General features: G+C 41.8%; 1 protein-coding gene across 2 annotated transcripts in view; it reads right to left on the minus strand.

Moving 5' to 3' along the window:
• The window catches only part of LOC117520612 (endothelin receptor type B-like), a 74,561-nt gene that overhangs the window by 26,608 nt on the left and 22,116 nt on the right, over nucleotides 1-25,837 (minus strand). The window contains exons 1-3 of one of the 2 annotated variants that reach the window (XM_034181924.1): nucleotides 16,418-16,804; nucleotides 3,638-3,750; nucleotides 2,900-3,104 (exon numbers count right to left, since the gene is read on the minus strand). In XM_034181924.1, the coding sequence (XP_034037815.1) occupies nucleotides 2,900-3,104; nucleotides 3,638-3,750; nucleotides 16,418-16,804 (705 nt within the window). Of the gene's footprint in view, nucleotides 1-2,899; nucleotides 3,105-3,637; nucleotides 3,751-16,417; nucleotides 16,937-25,837 lie in introns of those variants that run through there. The other variant, XM_034181923.1, reaches the window with a different exon arrangement.

Consider the following 25,837-nt stretch of genomic DNA (forward strand, 5'->3'; position numbering starts at 1 on the left):
GATACGATGCGAGCCCACAATGTTATATCCATAATAAACCTTATATTACAGATACATTGTCATTCCCACCCATGGGTTAGATAATGTATGTGAAATATTATGATCATCACAGCTGCAACACCACGAGGAGATGCGCCTTGCTGCTGCCCCATGGAGAGTCAATGCATTCCAGCGGTGTGGCGTGGCAAAGCACAACTGAACGGGGTGTCACAGCTCTAATACACATATTATGATATGTATGATATGAAGAATGACATTCCGATTGTATTGCCAAGCCATTACAATATAAATAAAATAGAAAACCACCTTTGGAACGGCTCCAGATGTGTCTCACAGCGCAGGATGAATAACAGCCAGGTTGCAGCCTGTGATAGAATCCCTGTCAGCCTGAGAGCGCCATGAGATGGTTACATCAGCCAAGTGCCGATGGCACATGCCTCGTCTACCACAAAATATATATCCCATATGATGCGCCTTCCAGCAGCGCAATACATGCCATTGAGCCAGACAGCGGGACTGCACATCAGGGCATGTAAATGCCTGGTCACACAGCACTTAAAGAAGAGCAATAAAGCCCAAGCGAAACAAGAAATCTGGACTTTCGTTGACATCATTTAACCTTCACGCAGCTTCGTTCCTGCAGCTGGCGCTTTGTCTGGATTTTTACACTGTTGAAAAATTTGAACAAATGCTGCCAAAAACCTCAATTCATCTGTATTTTGTTTTCCTGTCATTCTTTTTTTTTTTTTTTTTTTTTTTTTTTTTTTTTATTGTTTGCTTAGTTTTTGTAACGTTAGCATTTAGTTCAACTTTGTTCGACCAGCTGAATGTTTTCATAGAGTACAGAAGCCGTTTGTGAGCTGCTGCTGCTGCTGCTGCTGCCGCCGCTGCATTCATGTACCATCGGAAACTACAGGGCAAACTCAGCCTGTTTGCTTGAATCTTTTTATGGATACAATTAATTATTTTGTGGATACAATTAATTATTTTACCACAAGCAACTGCTGAATTTGAAACAACTAAAAAGTTGTGTAATTTCCAACGGGACTTGAACACAGCAGCAGAGATAGCGGCGGCAGCGGTAGCGGCGGCAGCGGTAGTGGTGGCAGCGGTAGCAGCAGCAGCGGTAGCAGCAGCTCCTGTGTGCGCTTATTATTTTTAATTAAATATAACAATATGAGTGTAGGAATAACAATCCAGCCCTTATGTACATGTGGCAACAGGTAGATGATTCAGATGATTATGTAAGAGCTGTTCTGGAAGACAGAATTCACATTGTGGATCAGCTGCAGCTCATGGAATAACCACACATGGGGAGTCAATGTGCGTTCACACGGACTGATCAATTTACTGCTCTGATATATTCAATCATCTTTACACTTATATTCATTCCCCTTTTTGACAGTTTTCTGTTATAAATCAATATATCTGGCTTAGTAACATAGTACAGTGATACAGCGGTGACCACGGCACATCAGCATTTTTTTTTTTTTTACTGGAGCAAGACGGAGTGCGCAGCGTGTTGTCAGACAGTGAGGATTCTGACAAAGGAGATGATCCCTCTTTTGTTCTGGATGAGGAACCAGAGCAGGTGGATCCACCGACGTGCGCACAGATCTCCACAGTGGGGCGGATCATGCACTTCTGTTTGCAGTTTCTCCAGGACTCAGGCGCTATGAGCTCCGTCCCAGCACCAACTCCTGGAACGCAGAGATGCAGACACACACTGGTCCAGCAGTGGCTCCAGGCGTGTTTCGTTTAAAGCGTTGAGATCAACGTTAGCTTCGGTTTTGTTTTGTTCCTCTTTCATCCCTTTTGCGCTCTTGATTCACAGGCTATTCAGTAATAAAGCTTCTTCTCAATGATTTGTGACTGTTTTTTACTTTTTCCCTTTGTTCAGGAATCGTATGCCGTATGACTGGGCCATAACACGCAATCACAAAGTCCAGACAGTATGTCGTGAAGCATAAATTGATGGCTAGTACACAGACTTAATATCCTGGAGAGAGGAAAGGCATGAAGCTGTATCATCTGATCGCTCCGCTTACATGCATGACAGTACTGCCATGATCCAAGTTACCTAGTTTACATGACAGGAATGGCATTTCTTGACAAACACAGCAGAAGACAGTGCTTGGTCCCCCTCCCCTCCCCTTGCCTTCCAACCAGACTTCGGGTGCCAATCGAACTGCACCCGTATGGCATTCGACGTGCATTCTTCTTATACGTACTGCAATCTAACAGCATTCTAGATATTCGTACTGTGTTCCAACCACGTTTCAACTGCAATCGGACGCATACAAATGGTTGTGCATGAATCAGTCAGGGTGGGATCCGCCCACATTTTAAGTGGTTGTACAAGATTCGTACACGGTTGTCTGAATGTCTCTCCGTCCTGACTGCACCTCCAAGTTTGGATTTTTTTCTCATTCAGTCTGTTTGTGCTCATTCATGCTCAGTGTTATGAGGCCCTAAATATCCATTGTCTTTTACTTGGATGTAGCTGTTACATTACTAGAATTTAGGTCAATATGAAGCAAACCAATACTTAATATGAGCCCTACCCTGAATACTTTGAAAGCATGGGCCAATGAGTAATACACAAACATGAGTGAACCAGTGAATTGTAGATGTGAAATCTAAGAGAGAGGACTTTCTTGACATGTTCAGAAAATCACTTTAGGGCTGTCAAAACATACTGAAGGAATCATGATCTAAAAGCAGGCTCCAGCCCCCCACGACCCTTAATTGGATTAAGTGGTTGAAGATAAGTGAGTGCATGAGTATGATCCAAAACCATTATATTGTATGTCTTACCAAATCTATTTTTAATGTTGCATTGGAAGATTTTCTCAGTATAAAAACAAATCATGTAATATGAAGAAAAGGCAGTACAAACCTTCATGAAGGCAGTGCTCTGCTCTGGATGCAGCATACAGATGTGTATCTTGTTGCCTCTGTGTGGCATCTCCAATATGTCAAACGCCAGTGCCTCGGGGACCGCCAGCACCACGGCAAGCAGCCAGATCAGCGTCACCTCCACTGCTTTCCACAGAGGGATCCCCATCCCCTTCACTCTGCTCCATGACGTCACCGCGTGGTAGCTACACACACACACAAGCACGGTCATTGATATGTGATATCACACTTTTAATGTCTATACCCGTGTGGGGCTGTAAAGATATCAAGATGATGTTGTGGTATAGTATGATGTAACATCGTTTTTATATGCCCAACATTTATCGCTATTACCAACTATCATAAAATCAGTAATGTTTGAGATGTAGCAACCGGGGGCCAATAGGCTGGTGGACTGTCCGTGGTCTACCCCACCTCTCGGCCAATGACTGCTGTGATAGGCTCCGCCCCTGTGATCCTTAACTGGAATAAGCGGGATTATAAGTTTGGAGGATGAATGCAGCAACTGGGGCAGTGTGATGGATAAAATCAATATTCCATCCAAGGGATCCCAGGGTGCTAGTGTCCATATGTGTGTGTGGGTCCTCAAGAACAATCAATATTCTGTTCAAGGTAACCTGCCATCTGAACTAAGTAATCCATGGAATGGTTGTGTGTTGCACAGCAGCCCATCTTGTGTTTGCAATGCTTGTGTGTGCACGTGCAGAAGTGTACTCACCGGTCAATGCTCAGTGCACACAGGCTGAGGACAGTGATGCCCACCGAAGCTTTCTGGATGAATGGCGTCAGTTTACAGATATACACACCAAAAGGCCAATCCTTCGCTATTAGCTGCAAAGACACAATAGAAGAGGAAGATGGGAAGGAAAGAGACTTGGAATCAAAGAAATGCCACCTGAGTAAACACACACACACACACACACACACACACACACACACACACACACACTGTACAGTTCATTTATGGGCCTCTGCTTCCTTGTCTTGTTCCTTTCTGTGCGACAGTTAAAAACATCATATCCTGAAGTCAAGCGTCGCCTAGATACAGTGGGGAAAATAAGTATTTGACCCCCTGTCAGTTTTGCAGGTTTTCCCACCTACAAAGAATGGAGAGGTCTGTAATTTTTGTCATAGGTACACTTCAACTGTGAGAGACAGAATCTAAAAAGAAATTGAGAAAATCACATTGTATGATTTTTAAATAATTAATTTGCTTTTTATTGCATAAAATAAGTATTTGACCCCCTAGAAAAACAGAGCTTAACAATTGGTAGAGAAACATTTGTCTGCCATTACAGAGATCAGACGTTTCCTGTAGTTCTTGACCAAGTTTTCACACACTGCAACAGGGATTTTGGTCCACTCCTCCATACAGATCTTCTCCAAATCTTTCAGGTTTGGAGTTTCAGCTCCATCCAAAGACTTTCTATTGAGTTCAGGTCTGGAGACTGGCCAGGCCACTCCAGGACCTTGAAATGCTTCTTACGGAGCCCCTCCTTAGTTGCCCTGGCTGTCTGTTTGGGGTCATTGTCATGCTGGAAGACCCAGCCATGACCCATCTTCAATGCTCTTACTGAGGGAAGGAGGTTGTTTGCCAAAATCTCGCAATACATGACCCCATCCATCCTCCCTTCAATATGGTGCAGTCGTCCTGTCCCCTTTGCAGAAGAGCACCCCCAGAGTATGATGTTTCCACCCCCATGCTTAACGGTTGGGATGGTTTTCTTGGGGTTGTTCTCATCCTCTAAACATGGTAAGTGGAGTTGATTCCAGAAAGCTCTATTCTGGTCTCATGTGACCACATGACCTTCTCCCATGCCTCCTCTGGATCATCCAGATGGTCACTGGTGAACTTCAAACGGGCCTGGACATGTGCTGGCTTGAGCAGTGGGACCTTGCTGCCCTGCAGGATTTTAAACTATGACGGCATCATGTGTTACTAATGTAATCTTTGTGACTGTGGTCCCAGCTCCATTCAGGTCATTGACCAGGTCCTCCTGTGTAGTTCTGAGCTTTCTCAAAATCATTCTTACCCCACAAAGTGAGATCTTACATGGAATCCCAAACCGAGGGAGATTGACAGTCATCTTGTGTTTCTTCCACTTTCTAATAAATAATCATAACAGTTGTTGTCTTCTACCAAGCTGCTTGCCTGTTGTCCTGTAGTCCATCCCAGCCTTGTGCAGTTCTACAGTTTTGTCCCTGGTGTCCTTAGACAGCTCTTAGGTCTTGGCTATGGTGGACAGATTGGAGTGTGATTGATTGAGTGTGTGAACAGGTGTCTTTTATACAGGTAACAAGTTCAAACAGGTGCAAATAATACAGGTAAAGAGTGCAGAATAAGAGGGCTTCTTAAAGAAAAATTAAAAGGACTGTGAGAGCCAGAATTCTTGCTGGTTGGTAGGGGATCAAATACTTATTTTATGCAATAAAATGCAAATTAATAATTTAAAAATCATACAATGTGATTTTCTGGATTTTTTTTTTTTTTAGATTCTGTCTCTCACAGTTGAAGTGTACCTACGATAAAAATTACAGACCTCAACATTCTTTGTAGGTGGGAAAACCTGCAAAACTGACAGGGGGTCAAATACACTCAACAAAAATATAAACGCAACACTTTTGGTTTTGCTCCCATTTTGTATTAGATGAACTCAAAGATCTAAAACTTTTTCCACATATACAATATCACCATTTCCCTCAAATATTGTTCACAAACCAGTCTAAATCTGTGTTCTCCTTTGCTGAGATAATCCAATCCACTTTATTTATATAGCACATTTAAACAACAGAACAGTTTCCAAAGTGCTGCACATAAAAATGATTATACAACTATACAAAACAATAAACCCACTCAGATACTAATAAATAAATAAACATAAAAACAATAAAACAATAAATAAATAAAACACTAGGCCAAAGACAACAGAGGACCATACAACTCATGCAGAGCTAAAAGCCAGAGAATAAAAGTGGGTCTTCAGACGAGACTTAAAACACTCCATTGTGGGGGCTGAGAGGCAGAGCGTTCCACGTTCCAATCCATCCCACCTCACAGGTGTGCCATATCAAGATGCTGATTAGACACCATGATTAGTGCACAGGTGTGCCTTAGACTGCCCACAATAAAAGGCCACTCTGAAAGGTGCAGTTTTATCACACAGCACAAGGCCACAGATGTCGCAAGATTTGAGGGAGCGTGCAATTGGCATGCTGACAGCAGGAATGTCAACCAGAGCTGTTGCTCCTGTATTGAATGTTCATTTCTCTACCATAAGCCGTCTCCAAAGGCGTTTCAGAGAATTTGGCAGTACATCCAACCAGCCTCACAACCGCAGACCACGTGTAACCACACCAGCCCAGGACCTCCACATCCAGCATGTTCACCTCCAAGATCGTCTGAGACCAGCCACTCGGACAGCTGCTGAAACAATCGGTTTGCATAACCAAAGAATTTCTGCACAAACTGTCAGAAACCATCTCAGGGAAGCTCATCTGCATGCTTGTCGTCCTCATCGGGGTCTCGACCTGACTCCAGTTCCTCGTCGTAACCGACTTGAGTGGGCAAATGCTCACATTCGCTGGCGTTTGGCACGTTGGAGAGGTGTTCTCTTCACGGATGAATCCTGGTTCACACTGTTCAGGGCAGATGGCAGACAGCGTGTGTGGCGTCGTGTGGGTGAGCGGTTTTCTGATGTCAATGTTGTGGATCGAGTGGCCCATGGTGGTGGTGGGGTTATGGTATGGGCAGGTGTCTGTTATGGATGAAGAACACAGGTGCATTTTATTGATGGCATTTTGAATGCACAGAGATACCGTGACGAGATCCTGAGGCCCATTGTTGTGCCATACATCCAAGAACATCACCTCATGTTGCAGCAGGATAATGCACAGCCCCATGTTGCAAGGATCTGTACACAATTCTTGGAAGCTGAAAATGTCCCAGTTCTTGCATGGCTGGCATACTCACCGGACATGTCACCCATTGAGCATGTTTGGGATGCTCTGGACCGGCGTATACGACAGCGTGTACCAGTTCCTGCCAATATCCAGCAACTTCGCACAGCCATTGAAGAGGAGTGGACCAACATTCCACAGGCCACAATTGACAACCTGATCAACTCTATGCAAAGGAGATGTGTTGCACTGCATGAGGCAAATGGTGGTCACACCAGATACTGACTGGTATCCCCCCCAATAAAACAAAACTGCACCTTTCAGAGTGGCCTTTTATTGTGGGCAGTCTAAGGCACACCTGTGCACTAATCATGGTGTCTAATCGGCATCTTGATATGGCACACCTGTGAGGTGGGATGGATTATCTCAGCAAAGGAGAAGTGCTCACTATCACAGATTTAGACTGGTTTGTGAACAATATTTGAGGGAAATGGTGATATTGTGTATGTGGAAAAAGTTTTAGATCTTTGAGTTCATCTCATACAAAATGGGAGCAAAACCAAAAGTGTTGCGTTTATATTTTTGTTGAGTGTACTTATTTTCCCCACTGTATATGACGGACAGTACCGTTTTTAGTAAGTTAGGCTGCATATTTGGTTGAGTTATTTATGCTGTACTTTATGTAATGTCTTAAAACTATTAAATATTACTTGCATGCTGTATTTTTGAAACCATATTATGATGCTATTTCAAAATACATTTACAGTAGTGTTCAGAATAATAGTAGTGCTATGTGACTAAAAAGATTAATCCAGGTTTTGAGTATATTTCTTATTGTTACATGGGAAACAAGGTACCAGTAGATTCAGTAGAGTCTCACAAATCCAACAAGACCAAGCATTCATGATATGCACACTCTTAAGGCTATGAAATTGGGCTATTAGTAAAAAAAAGTAGAAAAGGGGGTGTTCACAATAATAGTAGTGTGACAGTATTCCATCCCATTGAAAGTAAAAGGGGTATGTCCTAAAATATATTTTACTTTATCTACAACCGGTATAAAACAAACAAACAAACCAAAAAAAAAAAAAAGAAAAAAAAAAAAGGAAAACACATAATTCCGGTGAGGAACCCTGAGCAAGTATAATTATGCCCAACCAAAGTAAATGATGACAGGGGTCCACCTATCCAAAAACAAATCCATATTCAAATTAAGCTTTACCGTAATTTTTTCCATCAGATATACATTTTTTAATCCCTCATGCCATTGAGGGAGAGTGGGAGGTAGTGCTTTTAACCAAAATCTCGTTATCATTTACTTTGCTACCAATTAACAAATGTGGAGCAATTGAGCTTCCCTTTTTGTCAAACCACCCCTTGGGGTCAGCCCTATAATGTAATGTTTTGGATCCAGCGGCAAATTAAAATTTAGGACGGCTCACTATTGGAGCATGGTCTGATATTGTTATGGGATCTATGTGACAATCCACAACAGTATAAGCATCCTTTCTTGATACACAAAACAAATCAATTCTGGAGTAGCTATTATGGACCTTAGAAAAAAAAGTGTAGTCTCTCTCCTTCGGGTGTTTGTACCACCATACATCTACTAAGCCTAACTCTTCTACCATATCGCGCAAAACTTTTTGCTTTCCTCAAAAAATATCCCTGCCCGAACGGTTGTTTATCTAACTTCTGATTCAATACACAATTAAAATCCCCCCTACTATTAAGCATCCCTCCCCATGTTTAGTTAAAATTGTTGAAATTTCTTTAAAGAATCCCGTGTCATCTTCATTCGGCGCATATAAATTTAAAATTGTTATCCTAATTTCCCCAATTGTCCCCACAATCATAATATAATGACCATTGTTATCTTCATATGTTCTTTCAACGATAAGCCCCAGAGTTTTATGGCACAGAACAGCCACCCCTCTTTTACTACCCTTTTCACAAGCAGAACTAAATACTTGGCCGACCCAGTCCCTCTTGTGTTCCTTGTCATTGAGGTGGGTCTCCTGAAGTAAAGCAATTGAGCAATTTAACCTCTTCAACTGTGACATAATTTTCTTCCTTTTTATAGGATGATTGACTCCATTTATGTTATAACTAACAATGTTTATACTGTCCATAGCTAATATTTATGCCAACAATAAAAAAAAAGGCAAACATTATCTTTTGCAAAGAGCCGCTGAACCTTGATAACAAACAAGAAATCACACCAAAAAAAAAAAAAAAAAACTTATATAGACTTCCAAAAATCCAGTAGGTAGCCCATGAGAACTGAACAAATAAACCTTAACCAAAAGGGCTTCCCACTCCCGATGACTCTTGGGCAGAGAGCCAGAGCTCTCCAGGCTGGTTGCACTGAGTGCTGTAGCGACGATCATCCAGGTAACACGTGGCATTAGAGGCTGCGAGCTTATCAAAATAAACAGAGTTCTGTCCCCTCACCCCTGCAAAGACCCCTGTCCACAAAATATAGTCACAAGATCATAGCCGAAAACAAATCTGTCCCTTGCAATTACCCAATAAATGAGATATTAAATTGTTACAATCAGTCCCTACAAATACCCAATTTTACTTCTGCTGTGGTCACCCTTTTTACTCAGAACCTGTGAGCCTGGAATCTTCATTGCCTCCACAGATTAGCGATCTTATTTCTGCTGGGATAAGTTGTTGGTTCTTTCTCCGCCCGCTCCAAGTTGTCCACCCGTCCCAAACCAGCTCCCTCTCCAGTACATCCCGCTCCTCCATCACTGCCTCCACGTCCAGCTCTCTCAGCGTTGACTGTGCCTCCAGTAGTGAGGGGAACTGCTTGATGCCCTTGTCCAAAAAGATTCTCGTTGATGTTCTTCTCTTTCAGCTTTTTTATTACCTCTCAAACCTTTGAGTGAGGAGTGGTCCACCCCCCTCGGTGGATTTTCATTGTCAGGGAAATGGCTGAGAGACTGCTGCTTTGCTTTATCAATTCCTCCGCACGTCTGTCTCAATTTGCCGAAAAAGTGCTGATGTCCACATCTTTTCACAATTCTAGTCCAGACGACGTCCCAGATAAAACACAGTGTCCAGTTTGGAAATGAACGGCACATTCCACTGTTACGAGGAGTTTTTGTCATGGAAAGGAGTGGACGCTTCGCGCGTCACGACGGCAAGCAAGACAAAGAACACCTCCGTTTTGGAGTGGCAGAAGGACAAGCTGGGACATGCCTTTCAGTGATTACCAGTCGAGTGAGTATCAGAGAAATTGTGGAGAGGTGGACATGTCGATGGCAGCTGGAGCGCAGTGCGCCCCACAGCTGCTGTGGGCTGTCCTTAAAGCGACAGTAACATCCCTTAATGTCTTTGAAGCCCATAAAATTTTCAACAAAAACCACCTGAATTTCTTGAATGGTGTCCACATGGATGTGCCTTACAGTTTCTAAAAAAAATTTGATCAAGCAAAGCAGCAGTCTCTCAGCCATTTCCCTGACAATGAAAATCCGCCGAGGGGGTGGACCACTCCTCACTCAAAGCCTGCTCACAGGCGAATGACGCAACCGACAAGCTTGAAAAAAATCACGCATGCGCATGAAGGTTCAAGGTTGGCTCACGCAAGCACACGTGATTCAAATCCATATGTTTTTTTTTTTTAAATAAGGTCGGATACTTTTCTAATAGACCTCGTATGATTGACCGCGGGGCTGCAGCAGCATCTTTGGGCCCAGGGCTCTGTGTGCACTTTCCAGTTTCATCTCCGTACCTTCTTGTAACGCCAGCGAGTTGTACAAAAAAAAACAGTTACAAACTTCATCATGTCATCTTTCTCAGCCCCTTCTGGTATACCATAGAGCCTTATGTTGTTACAACGGAGTCTGTTTTCCATGTCATCACATTTAACAGCAAGGTTAGCTTCTCGTTTTAGCAGGTAGCTCAGTGCCTTCTCATGCTGCGTACATCTGTCCTCGACAGCACTCACTCTTTCCTCCGTGTCCCCCAGCCTCTTATCAAGCCCCGCAGTTCGTTGTTTTAAATCATCCATAGTGGATTCCAGCCTTGAAAGAGAAGTCTTTAAATCACCAAAAGAGTCTTTATTTTCCTGTCGGAGCTTGCGACGCTCCGATAGCATCTCGGGCTCAGTAGTAGCCTCCCCAGTATTTTTCGGCTAACGTTAGCTGCTTGGGGTCAGCTTTACCATCCTCATTTTTTCCTCCTCTCGTGTCTTTTCGCGTTGTTTTTTGAGTCGAACTCATGGCTGAAATTACCTTGTCTTGTGGTCCTGTGCTCATTTATCTGTTCTTAATTTTTAATCGGCTATTTTAATGGGTCAGTCGGAGCTGAGAAATTAGCTGTCCGTCTCGGCCATGACGTAGGCGGAAGTCACCATTAAAGGAATTAAAGTGAGTTTTATACACAATCTCTCCATTTTCACAGGCCACAAGTAGCTGAACAAACTAACATGATTCTAAATATTAAAGGATTAAATAATCAATTTTCATTAGAGCAGTCAGGGCATAAATAGGAGAACATTTCCAAGTAAAAAAAAGTACTTTATTTACATCAATCATTAGGAAGTACAGTATGGTACCCCATGGCAAATCTGTCAGGAGAAGGAAATTCTAAAACCTGAGTGACCATGTAACAAGAAGACTAGTGTGGGAAGCCACCAAGACAACCCTGACAACGCTAAAGTGTTACAGGCTTCTGCAGCTGTTACTGGAGAAACTGTCCACAGTGTCACTTTTATCTGCATCACTCGTAATACAGCTTCATGGTGGAGGGACATAGTGAAGGATTTACAAAAAAAGAAGTTTCCGCTAATTTGCCAGAAGGCACATGGGAGACTCAAGCTCAGACTTGATCTGTTTTTCTTGTATCAAAACCAATCTCGACCATGAAGCTGTGAGCGGTGGTGCCACAGACAAAAGTTGAACTAGAAGAGTGAACGGAACAGTGTTAGTTCAACATCTAGTGACGCTTCTTAATTATCAAATAATGTCATTGTATTACCAGTATTTGCTTTTTGAATTAAACTAATAAACAAGCAAAATCTACAATAGGGCAGCGCAATCTCGTTTGAACCCTGCATGATATCACGGGATTTGACCACTTCTGGGGACAGCCTCCAGTTGTGCAACACTAAAATAGCATCACTTCACATGGATAAATGATGTACTCATGGGCGCAATTTTGTGGGGGATAGGGGGACATGTCCCCCCCCCCCACCTTTTCAACCAGAGGGGACAGAATATGATATGCCCCCCCCCACCTTCTGACATATATGTGGGTACTTGAAACATGCTATGCCAGTCTTATGTGCAAAACCATGTCAGAATAGTATCTTTGTTTCTGCAAGTTTGTATTTTTAGCAGCATTGAGATTGTTTACAACACCTGTTTCTTGTTTGTCACATTCGGAATTTACTGGGACTGCATTTGCCCAGATTTGAAACCAAAAAAAGTTGCCTCTAGGAATTAGTGTCTACACATAATCAATCAATCAATCAATCAATCAACATTTATTTAGAAAGCGCTTTACAGCACCGACTGGTGTCCAAAGTGCTTAACATTAAAAACACAAATTTACAAAATAAAACACATATAAAATAAAATTTTAAAACAACACATAAAAAAAAAAAAGAACATAAAAATAACAGAACATGTCACCTCCCCACTAAGTGTTAAAAGCCAGTTTAAATAAATAAGTCTTTAACTTAGATTTAAAAAGTGCTAGGTCAGGAATAGTACGTAACTCAAGAGGTAGCTCATTCCACAGTCTGGGGCCAGCTACCGCGAATGGACCATATGCTAATTTACTGAATTCTGAAAGTTAGAAAAGGAAATCAGAAAAGCTATCTGGGACCTCAGAAAGCCCATCTGCAATTATTGCTTGATCTCCAAAATCAGTCTATGCAAGCAAAATTATGTTCAGTATGAGTGCTGTCATTAGTGCCACTTCGAAAATTAAATTCATAATCTAGCCTAAACTTATGATCTGTTGTTTTTTTCAAACTTATGCAAAAACAAATCTTGAGAAAAAAATACAGTATGCGATAGTTAATAATTATTAAGAGCCTGTTATTTCATATTTATGAATACATTTTACCACATTGCAGTTTTTTTTTTATTTTTTATGAAAACTCAACCTATTTTGAGTTCTACACATGTGGTGATACCTTATTTACACCAGGATGTTAATAAAATCAATGCTGGCTATTCTCAGAATAAAGTACTTATATCCACAGTTTCAAATTGCATAAGTCAAATGGTGTCCACTTTATGGTCTTCTCAAAACATTAAAATTACTGTTCTGGATGCTCAGAATGCATTTGAGCTGATCTAGAAACCACTGGCTTCTGGGTCATAAACAAACCGCAACACATGTCTACCTTCTACCACATTGTCACTTTTTCTTTGCATTTTCACTTTGCCGTGTAGTTTCCCAAAACCTCAGATAGGGCTGTCCCCCACTGTAGGATTATTACGCCATATTTTAACCAGGCTGTGCTGCCCATTTCCTGTGGACTCAAGATATATCAGAACATTTGATACATCAATTCAAAATCAGTACATATTCACTCTTATCATAAACCTATAAATGATATGCCAATATGATTGGATAAAACACTAAAGAATAAATAGCAATACACCCTTTTCACAGACGGGTAATATTTTTCATACCACCCAAGTAATCAGCCAATTCGGACAGCGGAGCGGCGCCACGACGAAGAGGCGCGGTCAGAGGAACTGAAATACTGGTGAGTCACTATTAGTAATTTCTTATGTGTCCAACCTCGTAGGTTGATCGTTAAAATTAAATTTGTTAGTTCTAAAAGCCATCATAATTATTTATAGGAAAGCATTCTATTTTTTCTAAGGTTTGAACTTTGAGTGTTTACACACGAGAGAAAAGTGAGAAAATGTTAATACCTGTTTGAGAAAAGTATAGAAAGTGTGTAGTGAGGGGTTTTACAGCCTTAAAACATCTATAATAATTGTAAAAAATAACTGACTACTTTGCGGATTTCGCCTATCGCGGGTTATTTTTAGAATGTAACTCCCGTGATAAACGAGGGACCACTGTATATGATAAAAATCATTATCAAATTGTTCACCAGTGAATAGGGCTTTTTACACCCTTTAGAAAACCATACAACATTTATCATTTATAGGTATTATAGGTATATGATAAAATCGCTATCAAGTTGCCTCAGGGTGTATGGTTTTCCTCAGGGTGTATAAAGCCATATTCATTGGTGAACAACTTGATAACTGATAATATTTAAAAAATATATTATATATAATGTAGTTTAAATCACTGTGGCTGTGGTTTGTTTGGGCTGAAATTGTAGAAAAAAGGGGTAATAATGATTCCTATTTTATTTTTTTTATTTTTTTTGCCACTAGATGTCACACCTGCACAGCATCTCAGAACCAAAACACCTTCAGGGTTCCTCCCCAGCTCCTCCTCAGCATGGAGCAGAAAGAACACAGACCATTTGGAGCCATTTAACAGGTCTAACAGCTCTCAATGAGAGAAAAGACAGAGGGGTCAGAGGCCTTTTTTGCATTTGAATGTGTGTAATTTTTTAAAGATATTTCTGGACAGTTGCAACTGTGTGATATCTTGAATACACACTAAATTATATGTCTAATTTTGCTTCTGAAAACTTTCCCACTGGGCAAGTGTCATATCTCTATGTCCCACATTTGTGCCAACATATTAAAGTGAATCTCATGTATTTTAAATCCATCAGAAACAATACCAAATTGCGGAACGTGGTAGCCAGGTGCTTAATGTGCTTTTTCTTTCCGGAGCAGAAGGTTCCCATTTTGTGAGTAATGCGGAGTTGCATCAGGAAGGGCATCCAGGGTAAAACCTCATTTGTTTCACAGCCTTTGAGATCTCACCAACATTTGGTGGTTTGGCCTTGATTGAAGAACCCTGGCACTTCAGATGTCTAACATGAGTCTTGAGAACCATCCCTGGTTCTCAAGACCAGGCACCTAAGTGGCTCTACTCTACTCTTTTCTACTCTCCTATTTTACTCTTCCTTTTTAGATATTTAGATATACCTTTTTATCCTGGCATAGTTCCACCTTAGAATTGGAATATAATATATAAGATATACCTTACTGACGTTTCATGAGGCTCAGCCTTATATAACTGCTCAAAGTAGACGTCCCTGGGAAACGAAAATGACTAATGAACAATAAATGTCGGCTTTAAGCCATTCATTCATTCATTTTCGGCTGCTTATCCAGGTCCAGGTTGCGGTGACAGCAGACCAAGCAGCTCATCCCACACTTCCCTATCCTTGGCCAAGTCCTGTAAACATTCCTGGGGGCCCTGAGGTGTTCCCAAGCTAATTCCTCCAGCGTGTCCTGGGTCTTCTCCGGGGCCTCCTCCTAGTTGGACTTGCCTGGAAGACCTCCCTAGGGAGATGACCAGCAAGCATCCTTACAGATGCCGAACCACCTCAGCTGACTCTTTTCGTCCAAGATAATCAAGCTTCTCACCCTGTCCAGGAGGAATTTCATTGCTGCCACTTGTATCCATGATCTTATTCTTTCAGTCATTACCCAAATTTCATGACCATTGTAGTGAGAATGGAGATATGCTCTGGAGAGCAGGGGAATGAAAGTCAGTAGGAGCAAGACTGAGTACATGTGTGTGAATGAGAGGGAGCCCAGTGGAATAGTGCAGTTACAAGGAGTAGAAGTGGTGAAAGTAGATGAGTAAATATTTGGGGTCAACATCCAAAGTAATGGAGAGTGTGGTAGAGAGGTGAAGAAGAGAGTGCAGGCAGGGTGGAGTGGGTGGAGAAAGGTGGCAGGAGTGATTTGTGACCGAAGAATATCAGCAAGAGTGAAGGGAAAAGTTTACAAAACAGTAGTGAGACCAGCTATGTTGTATGGTTTAGAGACAGTGGTACTAACAAAAAGACAGGAGGCAGAGCTGGAGGTGGCAGAGCTGAAGATGTTGAGATTCTCTTTGGGAGTGACAAGAATGGACAAGATTAGGAATGAACATATCAGAGGGACAGCTCAGGTGGGACGGTTTGGAGACAGAGTCAGAGAGGTAAGATTAAGATGGTTTGGACATGTGCAGAGGAGGGACCCAGGGTATATAGGGAGAAGGATGCTGAGGATGGAGCCACCCGACAGGAGGAGAAGAGGGAGACCAAAGAGGAGGTTTATGGATGTGCTGAGAGATGACATGCAGGTGGTTTGTGTGACAGAGGAAGTTACAGAGGACAGGGTGAGATGGAAACGATTGATCTGCTGTGGCGACCCCTAACGGGAACAGCAATTGCTGTCAATGGGTTTTGTCTCAATTGACATGATATGATTCCATTCCAAAATTATTTTCTTGAATTCCGTTTTAACTTTCCTGCAAAATATGGTAGCAAGATTTTGCGATATGCTAACATTGTAGCACATCTCTCGCTGTAACACAAGAAGTGAACTTTGAGATGTGAGATGATAATCACAATAAATTGAATAAATGATATTTATCCATCAGTTCCCAAACAGTGAAAAACCTGAACAAGAGGCTCGGTGAAGATGGCCTCATCATTAGACACACTCACTTCAAAACGGTCACAGTCACTCAGTGTTACCTTATAAACGTTAATGGGGATGGCGATGAGAATAAAAAGCAGGTCTCCCAGTGCTAAGCTGCCAATCAGGACATTGGGTCCGTTCCTCATGCACTTGTTCTTGTAGATGATCCTCAGCAGCGTCGTGTTACCGATCAGCCCCACCACAAAGATTAGGCAGGACACGATGGTGTTCACGTAGATGAAGGCATGCTTGATCTCCGTGGGCCGTATGCACATTGGGGGGAAATAGGCCCGCGGTCGGCCTACTCGCGGGGGTGGAAACAGGAGCGAGGCGTTGTTCACCGACGACTCTGTGGATTCGGGGTCGTCCTCGGACTCACGGATAACCTGAGAGGCGCCGACCTCAACCACAATCAGGAGACACAGCAGACCGATGGCCCTCATGCTCAGATGTGGCTCCCTCCTACACAGCAAGACGTGCACACAAGCTCAGTGAAGTGCACGGGTCGCACATAAACACGCACCCACACGTGCACGCTGGACTTGGTCTGGGCCTGGCAAGTTTGTTTGAATGACCTGCAGAGAAAATAGACAAAACCTCACTTTCCATATACAAAACTCCACCACGGCCCATAAATATTTGGACACTCACAAGGTTTTTTGCTTTTTCAGCTGTGTACAAAACCACAATGGAACTGAAAACAAATATTGAATTACAGGATATCTACATGACAGCTTTATGGGGGATGATGTGGAAATGCAGGGGCATTTCCAGGCATAGGCCATACGCATACCCCACCATCGCCATCAAAAATGAACCTTTTTGTTGCCGTTTTCTGTGTTTTGCAAAAAATAAGCAGTCTGATTAGATCTCACACCAAAGCGACCTGAAACTCCGCTGTGGAAATGACATCACTTTGTTGTACAAAATGTGTTTCCCACCACACAACCTTTGCTAAGGGAACTACAAAAATCAGACAATTTGTAGTTCAGCAGGCAAAGTGTTTGTTATTTTCTCATAATGTCATTTACAAGTACTGTAAGAAGAGAAGGTGTGGAATTTATTTTGAAGTGCTGCATTTAGAATGTTCCTGCTCATATGACATCCAGAGAGCTTTTACTGCCAAGTCAACATCAGGCTGGAAAACCAAAGCAAACATATCAGCAATAATAAGCATTACTTTTACAGTCATGCGCTTGGCAGACATACAGTTTAGGAAAATTTAATAAAAGCATGGAATAAATCAGGGGACACACCGACAATAAATGCACAAAATAGAACCTTCAGTTCCACTAGAAACACACACACGTGTGTGTGTGTGTGTGTGTGTTTATGTGTGGCGGTGACCACAATGGCTCACACAGAAGTCGCGACCTCACTCGATGGAAAAACTGCAGCATGTACTTCACAGACGTGATCTCTTACAGCAATTAACTGAGCAACAAGCTGCATTATCTATATACATAAAGGGCTACGTCTGTCTGTCTGTTCAGGATAAACTCCCAAACGATAATATGTAGCCCTAAAACCTATATATATTGTGAATCCTCATGACATGGGGAACAAACTGGTACCATTTTTTAAAAAGTTGAACTGAAAATGACCCCCAAAATAGCTGGCTGTGTGTATGACCAGACAGATTCAGATTTCCAGCCCTGTATATTTATTGGCCATCTCTGTTTATTTAATCCCTTTCTACAGCACACTCAGCACAGCACACTCAGCAAAACAATAACATGCTTAGGCTGAGTCTGTCTGTATGACCAGGTAGATTCAAATTTCCAGCCCTGTATATGTATTGGCCATCTCTGTTTATTTAATCCCTTTCTTCAGCTACTTTATGTTCTCAACTATTAGGCACCTGACTGTCCTGTACAACCCAGTTTGCCTTCCTGTCTGAATACATTCATTTTATGTTTGTAAAATTCCAATGTAAAAACAGTGAAATACACCACTACCTCAATGTTGATTCATTGATATTTACATTTACTGTTACCTACCTTTTGTGTGTAATTTTGTTATAAATTTGAGTTGTGTTTGTGTGTGTTCAGCATTACAAAAACAAATGTTGGGCAGTTGTTTTGATTAAAATGATTGGCATTTGGATTATGTCTAAAACAGGTTAACCCGAGCAGTGCTGGGTACCGCAGCTAGTTATAGATATTTGTCATAAAATGCTCACGCAGGAGGCATTCATTCATGCTAACGTTAGCTGTTAACACCATGCTATCTAAAAGATGAACAGATAACAGCATTTTCAACACACATGAATGATTCAGTCCATCATGAATCACTGCGTTGAGACACTCACCTTGGTTATGCCATTAGTCACAGTCTTAAAGCATAAAATAATAACAAAAATAAAAGTTACTGTTGTTGTGTCTTGTGGAATCATTGCATTCATTATTCAAAGTCAATACAATACAGAATGTGAAACAAGGTTGTGAAATGTGCACAACGGATACAGATACAATTCAATACTACAGTCAATTATACAGTTGGTGTCGTGTGGGCAGGCTCGAGGATAGGAGATGCCTGTCCAGATAGGAGTCGGGACCCACACGATTTCCACCGCCAACGGATCTGGAACACACCGGAGCCGCCAAGTCCGGAGTCACCAGGTGGCCACCGTCTCCAGCTGTCAGATCGGGTACTGCTGGCAGGAAGCAGAAACGGTCAAGAGTGGGTGTGTGAGCACACACCCAGTAAACAGTTAGCAGAGTTCTGATAAAGGGGAGAAAACACCTCCACCTCCAGTTTCTCAACTCAGTGTTTGTGCAGAATCCAATGTCACACTAATTAATGTAGTAGTGAGGAGCGGGAACGCCAACTCCTCTCGACTGCCACAAACTCAGCCTCAAGCTGCGAGTGTACAAAGGATATATCTACAAACTCAGAACACAGATTAACAGCTTTTCGAGCTTAGAAGCAAAATACGTTGCGACAATAAGCTTAGCTGATCAAAACACAAAGACGGCTGAGAGTTTACCTGCATACTTCAGATGATTTCTCGGCAGGGGTGTGGTGTCTTCTCCAGGCTTTTATGGATGGCATGATGAGGTGATGAGTGACAGCTGTCAGGGTTCCTGAAGCTCCTGGCGGCGAACTGCGCCCTCTGGTGCCTGAAGCCCGTCTACAGGCAGGGCGCCCTCTGGTGTTGGCCAGCAGTACCTCCTCTTTGGGCGGCCCACACAACACCAAACACCGGTATTGGCACCCTTTTTAATTTACAGTAAATCATCCCCTTTACTGCCAGTTAGTAGTTGGGGAGATGGATACACAAGGATATAAGTCACTGAATAGGTCTCGGCCTTCTTTACACCAATTATTAAGCTATATAACCACTATGATACCGTAATCCATCTGGACTGGTGATCATGCAAGACAGAGACAAGTGAGGGAAGCCACCTAGACCCCCATAACAAGTCTGAAGGAGTTATAGGCTTCTGTGGATGTGACTGTAGAAACTGTGGCTAGAGCAGAGGAGAGCAGAAAAGGACTTTATCATGAGAAAATAAATCAACTCTGTTCTTGAGTATTACACTGGCCTCTTGGCACACTGTGGGCAAAATTTTGTTGCATTATGTGTAATTTCTCCAGTCAGAGCCACAGTAGTCTGTAACTCCTTCAGAGTTGTCTAGATCTCCATTACAAGTTTCCTCCTTGCACAATCTCAGATTTACCATACAGTATCATACTGTTTGTATCTCTTAATGATTTTTGTAAATAAAGTCTAATACATATTCAGTGACTTGGAAATGTCCACGTATCATCCACTGACTTGTCTAAAAGCAGACTGGCTGTCAAAGTGATTATTTACTCTAAATTCATCAAAGGGTGCCAATAATTGTGCCACCTGTATATATTATATCCGTATTTTTAATTTTATATCTGCATTTTGTGTTTCACTAGAAATGTTTTATTGTTGTTCAGTAACTTTGGATTTTTTTTAAATGAAATATTCACATAATACAAAAAAATATTTTAAAATCTGTCTCACAAAAAAAGAAAGAAAAAGAAAAAAGAAATAAAATACCCCAGTGTCAATAATTCTAACCTGAACCTTATGGAACTGTGATCATATGTCTGTCGCATCATGGACTTTCCAAGACATGCAGAAGTGGAGAATAGAAGTGATCAATTGTTCTATAACATGGGAAACTTATGAGAGGGGACTTCTTACAATTTCATGGTATCCATCCTGACCCCAAGACCACCACCGTACAACAGGGGCAGATTGTCAGTCATGATCTTTGCATATCCATCACAAGTCACGCCATTATCTCGGGTGCAAAGTGTATAACAAAGGAAGGCTCTGATCCTTAAAGGAATCACTGTGTTCCCATGATGCCCTGGGGCATTTTGGGGTATAGTACCTACATATAGGGAATATAGTGAAGCAACATGTGGAAATAACTGAGGCACTGGAGCATTTTGTAGTAGTTTTATTACTGTTTACAGATTTTTCTGCTCCCAAATAATAAGAAAAATTAATAAATGAAATACGAGGTCTCTTAGATAATAAACCGACCCTTTTATTATTTTTTTTAACTATATGGATTTGAATGACATGCGATTACACCAATCATGCTTGAACCCTCGTGCGCATGCGTGAGTTTTTTCACGCGTGTCGGTGACGTCATTTCCCTGTGGGCAGGCCTTGAGTGAGATGTGGTCCCGCCCTCTCGGCTGAATTCCTTTGTTTCACACGCTGCTCGAGATGGCGCGCGTTGCTTTATCAAAATTTTTTTCTGGACCTGTGAGGAATATCCGAGTGGACACTATTCGAGAAATTAAGCTGGTTTTCTGTGAAAAGTTTAACGGCTGATGAGAGATTATGGGGTGTTTCTGTCGGTGTAAGGACTTCCCACGGAGCGGGACGTCCTGCAGCGCTTCCAGGCGCTGTCGTCGGCCTGTTTCGAGCTGAAAACATCCTAATTTAAGGCTTAATTCACCCAGGACATCGTGAGAGAACAGAGAAGATTCAGAAGAGGCCAGCATGAGGAATTTATGCGGACATTCCACTGTTTAAGGACATTTTTTTAATGAAAGACGTACGCGCAAATTCGCCGAGTCGTTTCCGTGACGACTCGGCAAATCTGTGTGCGCCGCGACAGGAAAAACACCTCCGTGTTGAAAACCATTTGTAGAATTCAGGCGGCTTTTAATGGCTTTCAACAAGTGAGTAACTGAGAAATTGTTTACCAGCTTGGGCATGTTCCAACTTGCCCGTTAAGGTTTCCAACACGGAGGTGTTTTTCCTGCCGCGACCCCCCGCGGTCGGGTCCGGCCCGACATGCGACTCTGCCCGCACGTTCTTTCATTACAAAATGACCGTTAACAATGGAATGTCCGAATAAACTCCTCATGCCGACTTCTTCTGAAAGTTCTCTGTTCTCTGACGACTTACTGCGTCAACAGAGCCTGAAATGTGGAAGTTTCAACTTGAAACGGCGAGACGCTGCCGCCTCGAAGCGCAGATCGCCGTCAGGCGCCGTGGACCGTCCTTAAAGCGACACTACCAGACCAAAATCTCTCATCAGCCGTTAAAATTTTTACCGAAAACCAGCTGAATTTATTGAATGGTGTCCACTCAGTTGTGCCTTACAGTTTTGAAAATTTTTTTATCAAACAAAGCAACAGTCTCTGAGCCATTCCTAAACAATGAAAAAAATCGACGAGCGGGTGGACGACTCCTCACTCAAAGACTGCCCACAGGCGAATGACGTAACCGACAGGCGTGAAAAAACTCTTGCATGCCCACGAGGGTTCAAGCATGTCTGATGTAATCACACGTGATTCAAATCCATATGGTTTTTGAAAAAAATAATAAGGTCGGATACTTTTCTAATAGACCTCGTATACTCAATTATATTAAAGAATACCTTTGCAAGTGATAGTAGTTTTACCTCATTTTATGTACTAATTATTGATTGATATTTTGTGATTCATCTGACAGAGTTATAATTTAGTCATTATTGTGACTGACTTACCCCTGCAATTTGGCATATAACATCCCATAAAATGTTTAGCAATATGTGGTAATTGGCCAAATGAAGTATATTATTATATTGTGACATTTGTGAATAATATACAGTGGTATGAAAACGTATGGGTACCTGCAAGCTTTTAGACATTTATTGTTTTATGTCATTAAACTTCATAAAAATAAACTTTCCAAATTATACCCTTTAAACAAATAATATGTAATAAACACACACACACACACACACACACACACACACACACACACACACACACACACACACACACACACACACACACACACATGCACGCACTTCATGTTTTGTGTGGTCAGTTTCATTTAATTTGTTGATTTTCTTCCATTCCTGCATTGAAGGTGTGCAACAGTTTCCAAACAAAGTAAGTCAAAGTAGTATGTCCTTATAGGGTCTGAGGCCCACAGGGCTGTGAAGCAGGTGAGAGTTCACGACTCCCCCTGGATGGGAAGACAGTTCATCGTAGGTTACGTCCTAGCCAATTTTGGTTCGTGTGTTGTGCATCATACGGACAAAGTGAGGAATCTTGGAGTACTTTTCGATCCTACATTGTCTTTTGGCCCCCACATTAAAGACATTACAAGGACTGCCTTCTTTCATCTGCGAAATGTGGCGAGGATTCGTGCCATCCTGTCTATGGCTGATGCTGAGACTTTGATACATGCGTTTATTTCTTCCAGACTGGATTATTGTAATGCTTTATTCTCTGGCCTGCCGCAGTCTAGCATTCGAGGACTTCAGTTGATACAGAATGCTGCAGCCAGACTTTTGACACAAAGTAGAAGGTTTGACCACATTACTCCCATTCTGGCATCCCTTCATTGGCTACCGGTTTCTGCCAGATCAGATTTTAAAGTTTTATTGTTGGTTTATAAAACTGTTCATGGACTGGCACCTTCCTACCTGGCGGACTTGGTTAAGCCCTACGTACCTGCGAGGCCCTTGCGTTCACAGGGTGCAGGGCTTCTGTGTGTTCCGAGGATGAACAAAAAGTCTGTGGGGTATAGAGCCTTCTCCTACCGTGGTCTGGCTCTTTGGAACGATCTACCTGCTGTTATTCGGCAGTCTGACACGGTGGAGACTTTTAAATCAAGACTGAAGACCCACTTTTTTAGACTGTCTTATCACTAATTTAATCTGTTTGTGTTTGGTTTGTAATTTTTTTAATTCTACTGTGTTTTACCTTTTTATTGTGCTTTTCTTGCTTTTAATTTTGATTTTAGATTAATTTGTGTTGTTGTGAATTGTGTGAAGTGCCTTGGGGCGACTGGCGCTATATAAATTAATAAATTGAATTAAATTGAATTGAGCCAAGGCCGAATGGAACGAATATCACCTTGTTTCTGCTTAAAACTGACTTTAGAATGATTTAAGAGGTTTTACCTTTATCATCTGACAGTTAATAATCCCATTCATCCATTTGATCACTTCGCTTTGGGTGAAGAGACTCCATCTCAGACGTGCTGCTGTGGTCCCAAATGACACATGCGCAGTGGAGGCAGGGTGGACCAGTTTTTAGGGGAGACTGTTCGGTCTGTAACACTGGTACCCATTTACAGCTGGGTAGACTGAGACAGTACAGATTATCTTGTCTAAGGACACAAACGGAGCACAAGCAGGAATCAAACCTAGGTCTACATATTGGAAGGCCGGCCCATTATCCACTGAGCTTCCTGCTTAAAACAAAGTTGGAATGCTGAGGTATTTACAACCCAGTCTCAAGCAATTTTGTTAAGGCATCACGAAATGTAAATTAATCTATTAGTTCATGATACTGTCATGACAAGTGCCACATTTTCGTGATGGGGCACAAATTCATTTTGCGACGGTATCATGAAATGTGGGGTAGTGTGGGGCTCACAACACTTAAGATGTTTTGGCATTGAGGGTGCAGGCGATGAAGTACAGTATGCCAGGTGTTATTTTGTCCCATTCTTCCGGCAAACACGTCTTAAGGTGAAACCCATTTTAGTTTCACCATCTCAGAAATACTGCCAAACTCTGTCCCACTCTCACCTTATCAGATGCTGAAAAGCTAGTCCGCGCATTTGTCTGTTCCAGGCAAGATTACTGCAATGCACTTCTCACTGGGATCATTAGCAAGAATATCCACAGACTACATTCAGAACAGCGGTGTAAGGATCCCAATAACAGTACAAAATGTGAAGGCATCACACCGTTTTTCCATTCATTTCGCCGGCTCCCTGTCTAGCCAGGACTGAATACAAGGTCTTGCTCCTTACTCACTAGTGCATCTTTGGCAATGCACCTTTCTGTCTGAAAGAACTACTTCAACACACTCCGCTCTTCTCACTCAAAACACATTCTCTGCCCCAGGACAAAGCGCAGCACCATGGTTGATTGGGCCTTCTGTTCTGCCACTGCTGGTCTGTGAAATGTTCTCACCCAACCATCTAGAACACCACAGACCACGGAAAGTATTTCATAAGGATTTAGCAACTTTGTTTTTCACAAATCCTATGACTTTTAATTAACCTTGCCGGCTGTTTTTTTTTTTTTAACTTTCCTCATATTTTTATAATATACTTAAGGTAAAGCCTTGGACCAAACATCGATGTAAAGATATTATGTCGACTGTGTGTGAAACACCATAGTTAAAAATTGCTTGGGTGTATGAAGGTCTTGAGATGAAGATATTTTAAATAAATTGCCACCATTTGTTAATGATAAATGACTGTAGGCTTTAATGGTACATACATAAGGGTTTATTAAAGGTATTCATGAAAATATCATTGCAAATAGAATATCAAGTACAGAAACTTCTTTATTCTCAAGATCAATACATTGAATGATCAGTGTAATTTACAGCAACTGTAAATAATATGTTTATATCGCCAACATTAATGAATGAATCAGCTATTGATGAGTGATGGTTTTTACAGTGCCATCTGAGGGATCAGAGATCACAGGTGTTTATTTTAGGCTTACCCCCATGCCACTGAAAGACATTCCTTGAATCATTTAATGATAGTATGTGCTGTAGAGGAAGAAATACACAAATCCCTTATAATCTTTTGAGTGACATTGTTTTTACAGTTTTTTCCTCAATTGCTAAGACACATTTCTCAAAAGCTGCTCTTCTTTTCGCTAAACTGTGAATACAAAACCTAATTTTCAAGCTACATTCACAAAACCTGACTCCTCTTGCAAAACCAAACTTTCACCTCAAAACAGTTCAATCTGTGCTCAAAACTGAACTATGTTGTCAAATCATGCCCAGAGTCAATCAAAATTAAAAACACAACTGAGCAGTCTCTAAACACTACATAGAAAAGTTTCTGTGTAGGCTCTCAGTTGTCCAGGTGGTTTCCATAGTAGAGAAGACGCAACCCAGTCCAGTCGAAGATTCAAGGTTCTCTACTACTACATAGAAAAATACAAAATACAATGCTCAGGACATGAAGCTGTAGAAATAAATGTTTATTGTTCACTGTA

This window comes from Thalassophryne amazonica, chromosome 11, assembly GCF_902500255.1.
Source record: "Thalassophryne amazonica chromosome 11, fThaAma1.1, whole genome shotgun sequence".
In the NCBI taxonomy this organism is placed as follows: Eukaryota; Metazoa; Chordata; class Actinopteri; order Batrachoidiformes; family Batrachoididae; genus Thalassophryne; species Thalassophryne amazonica.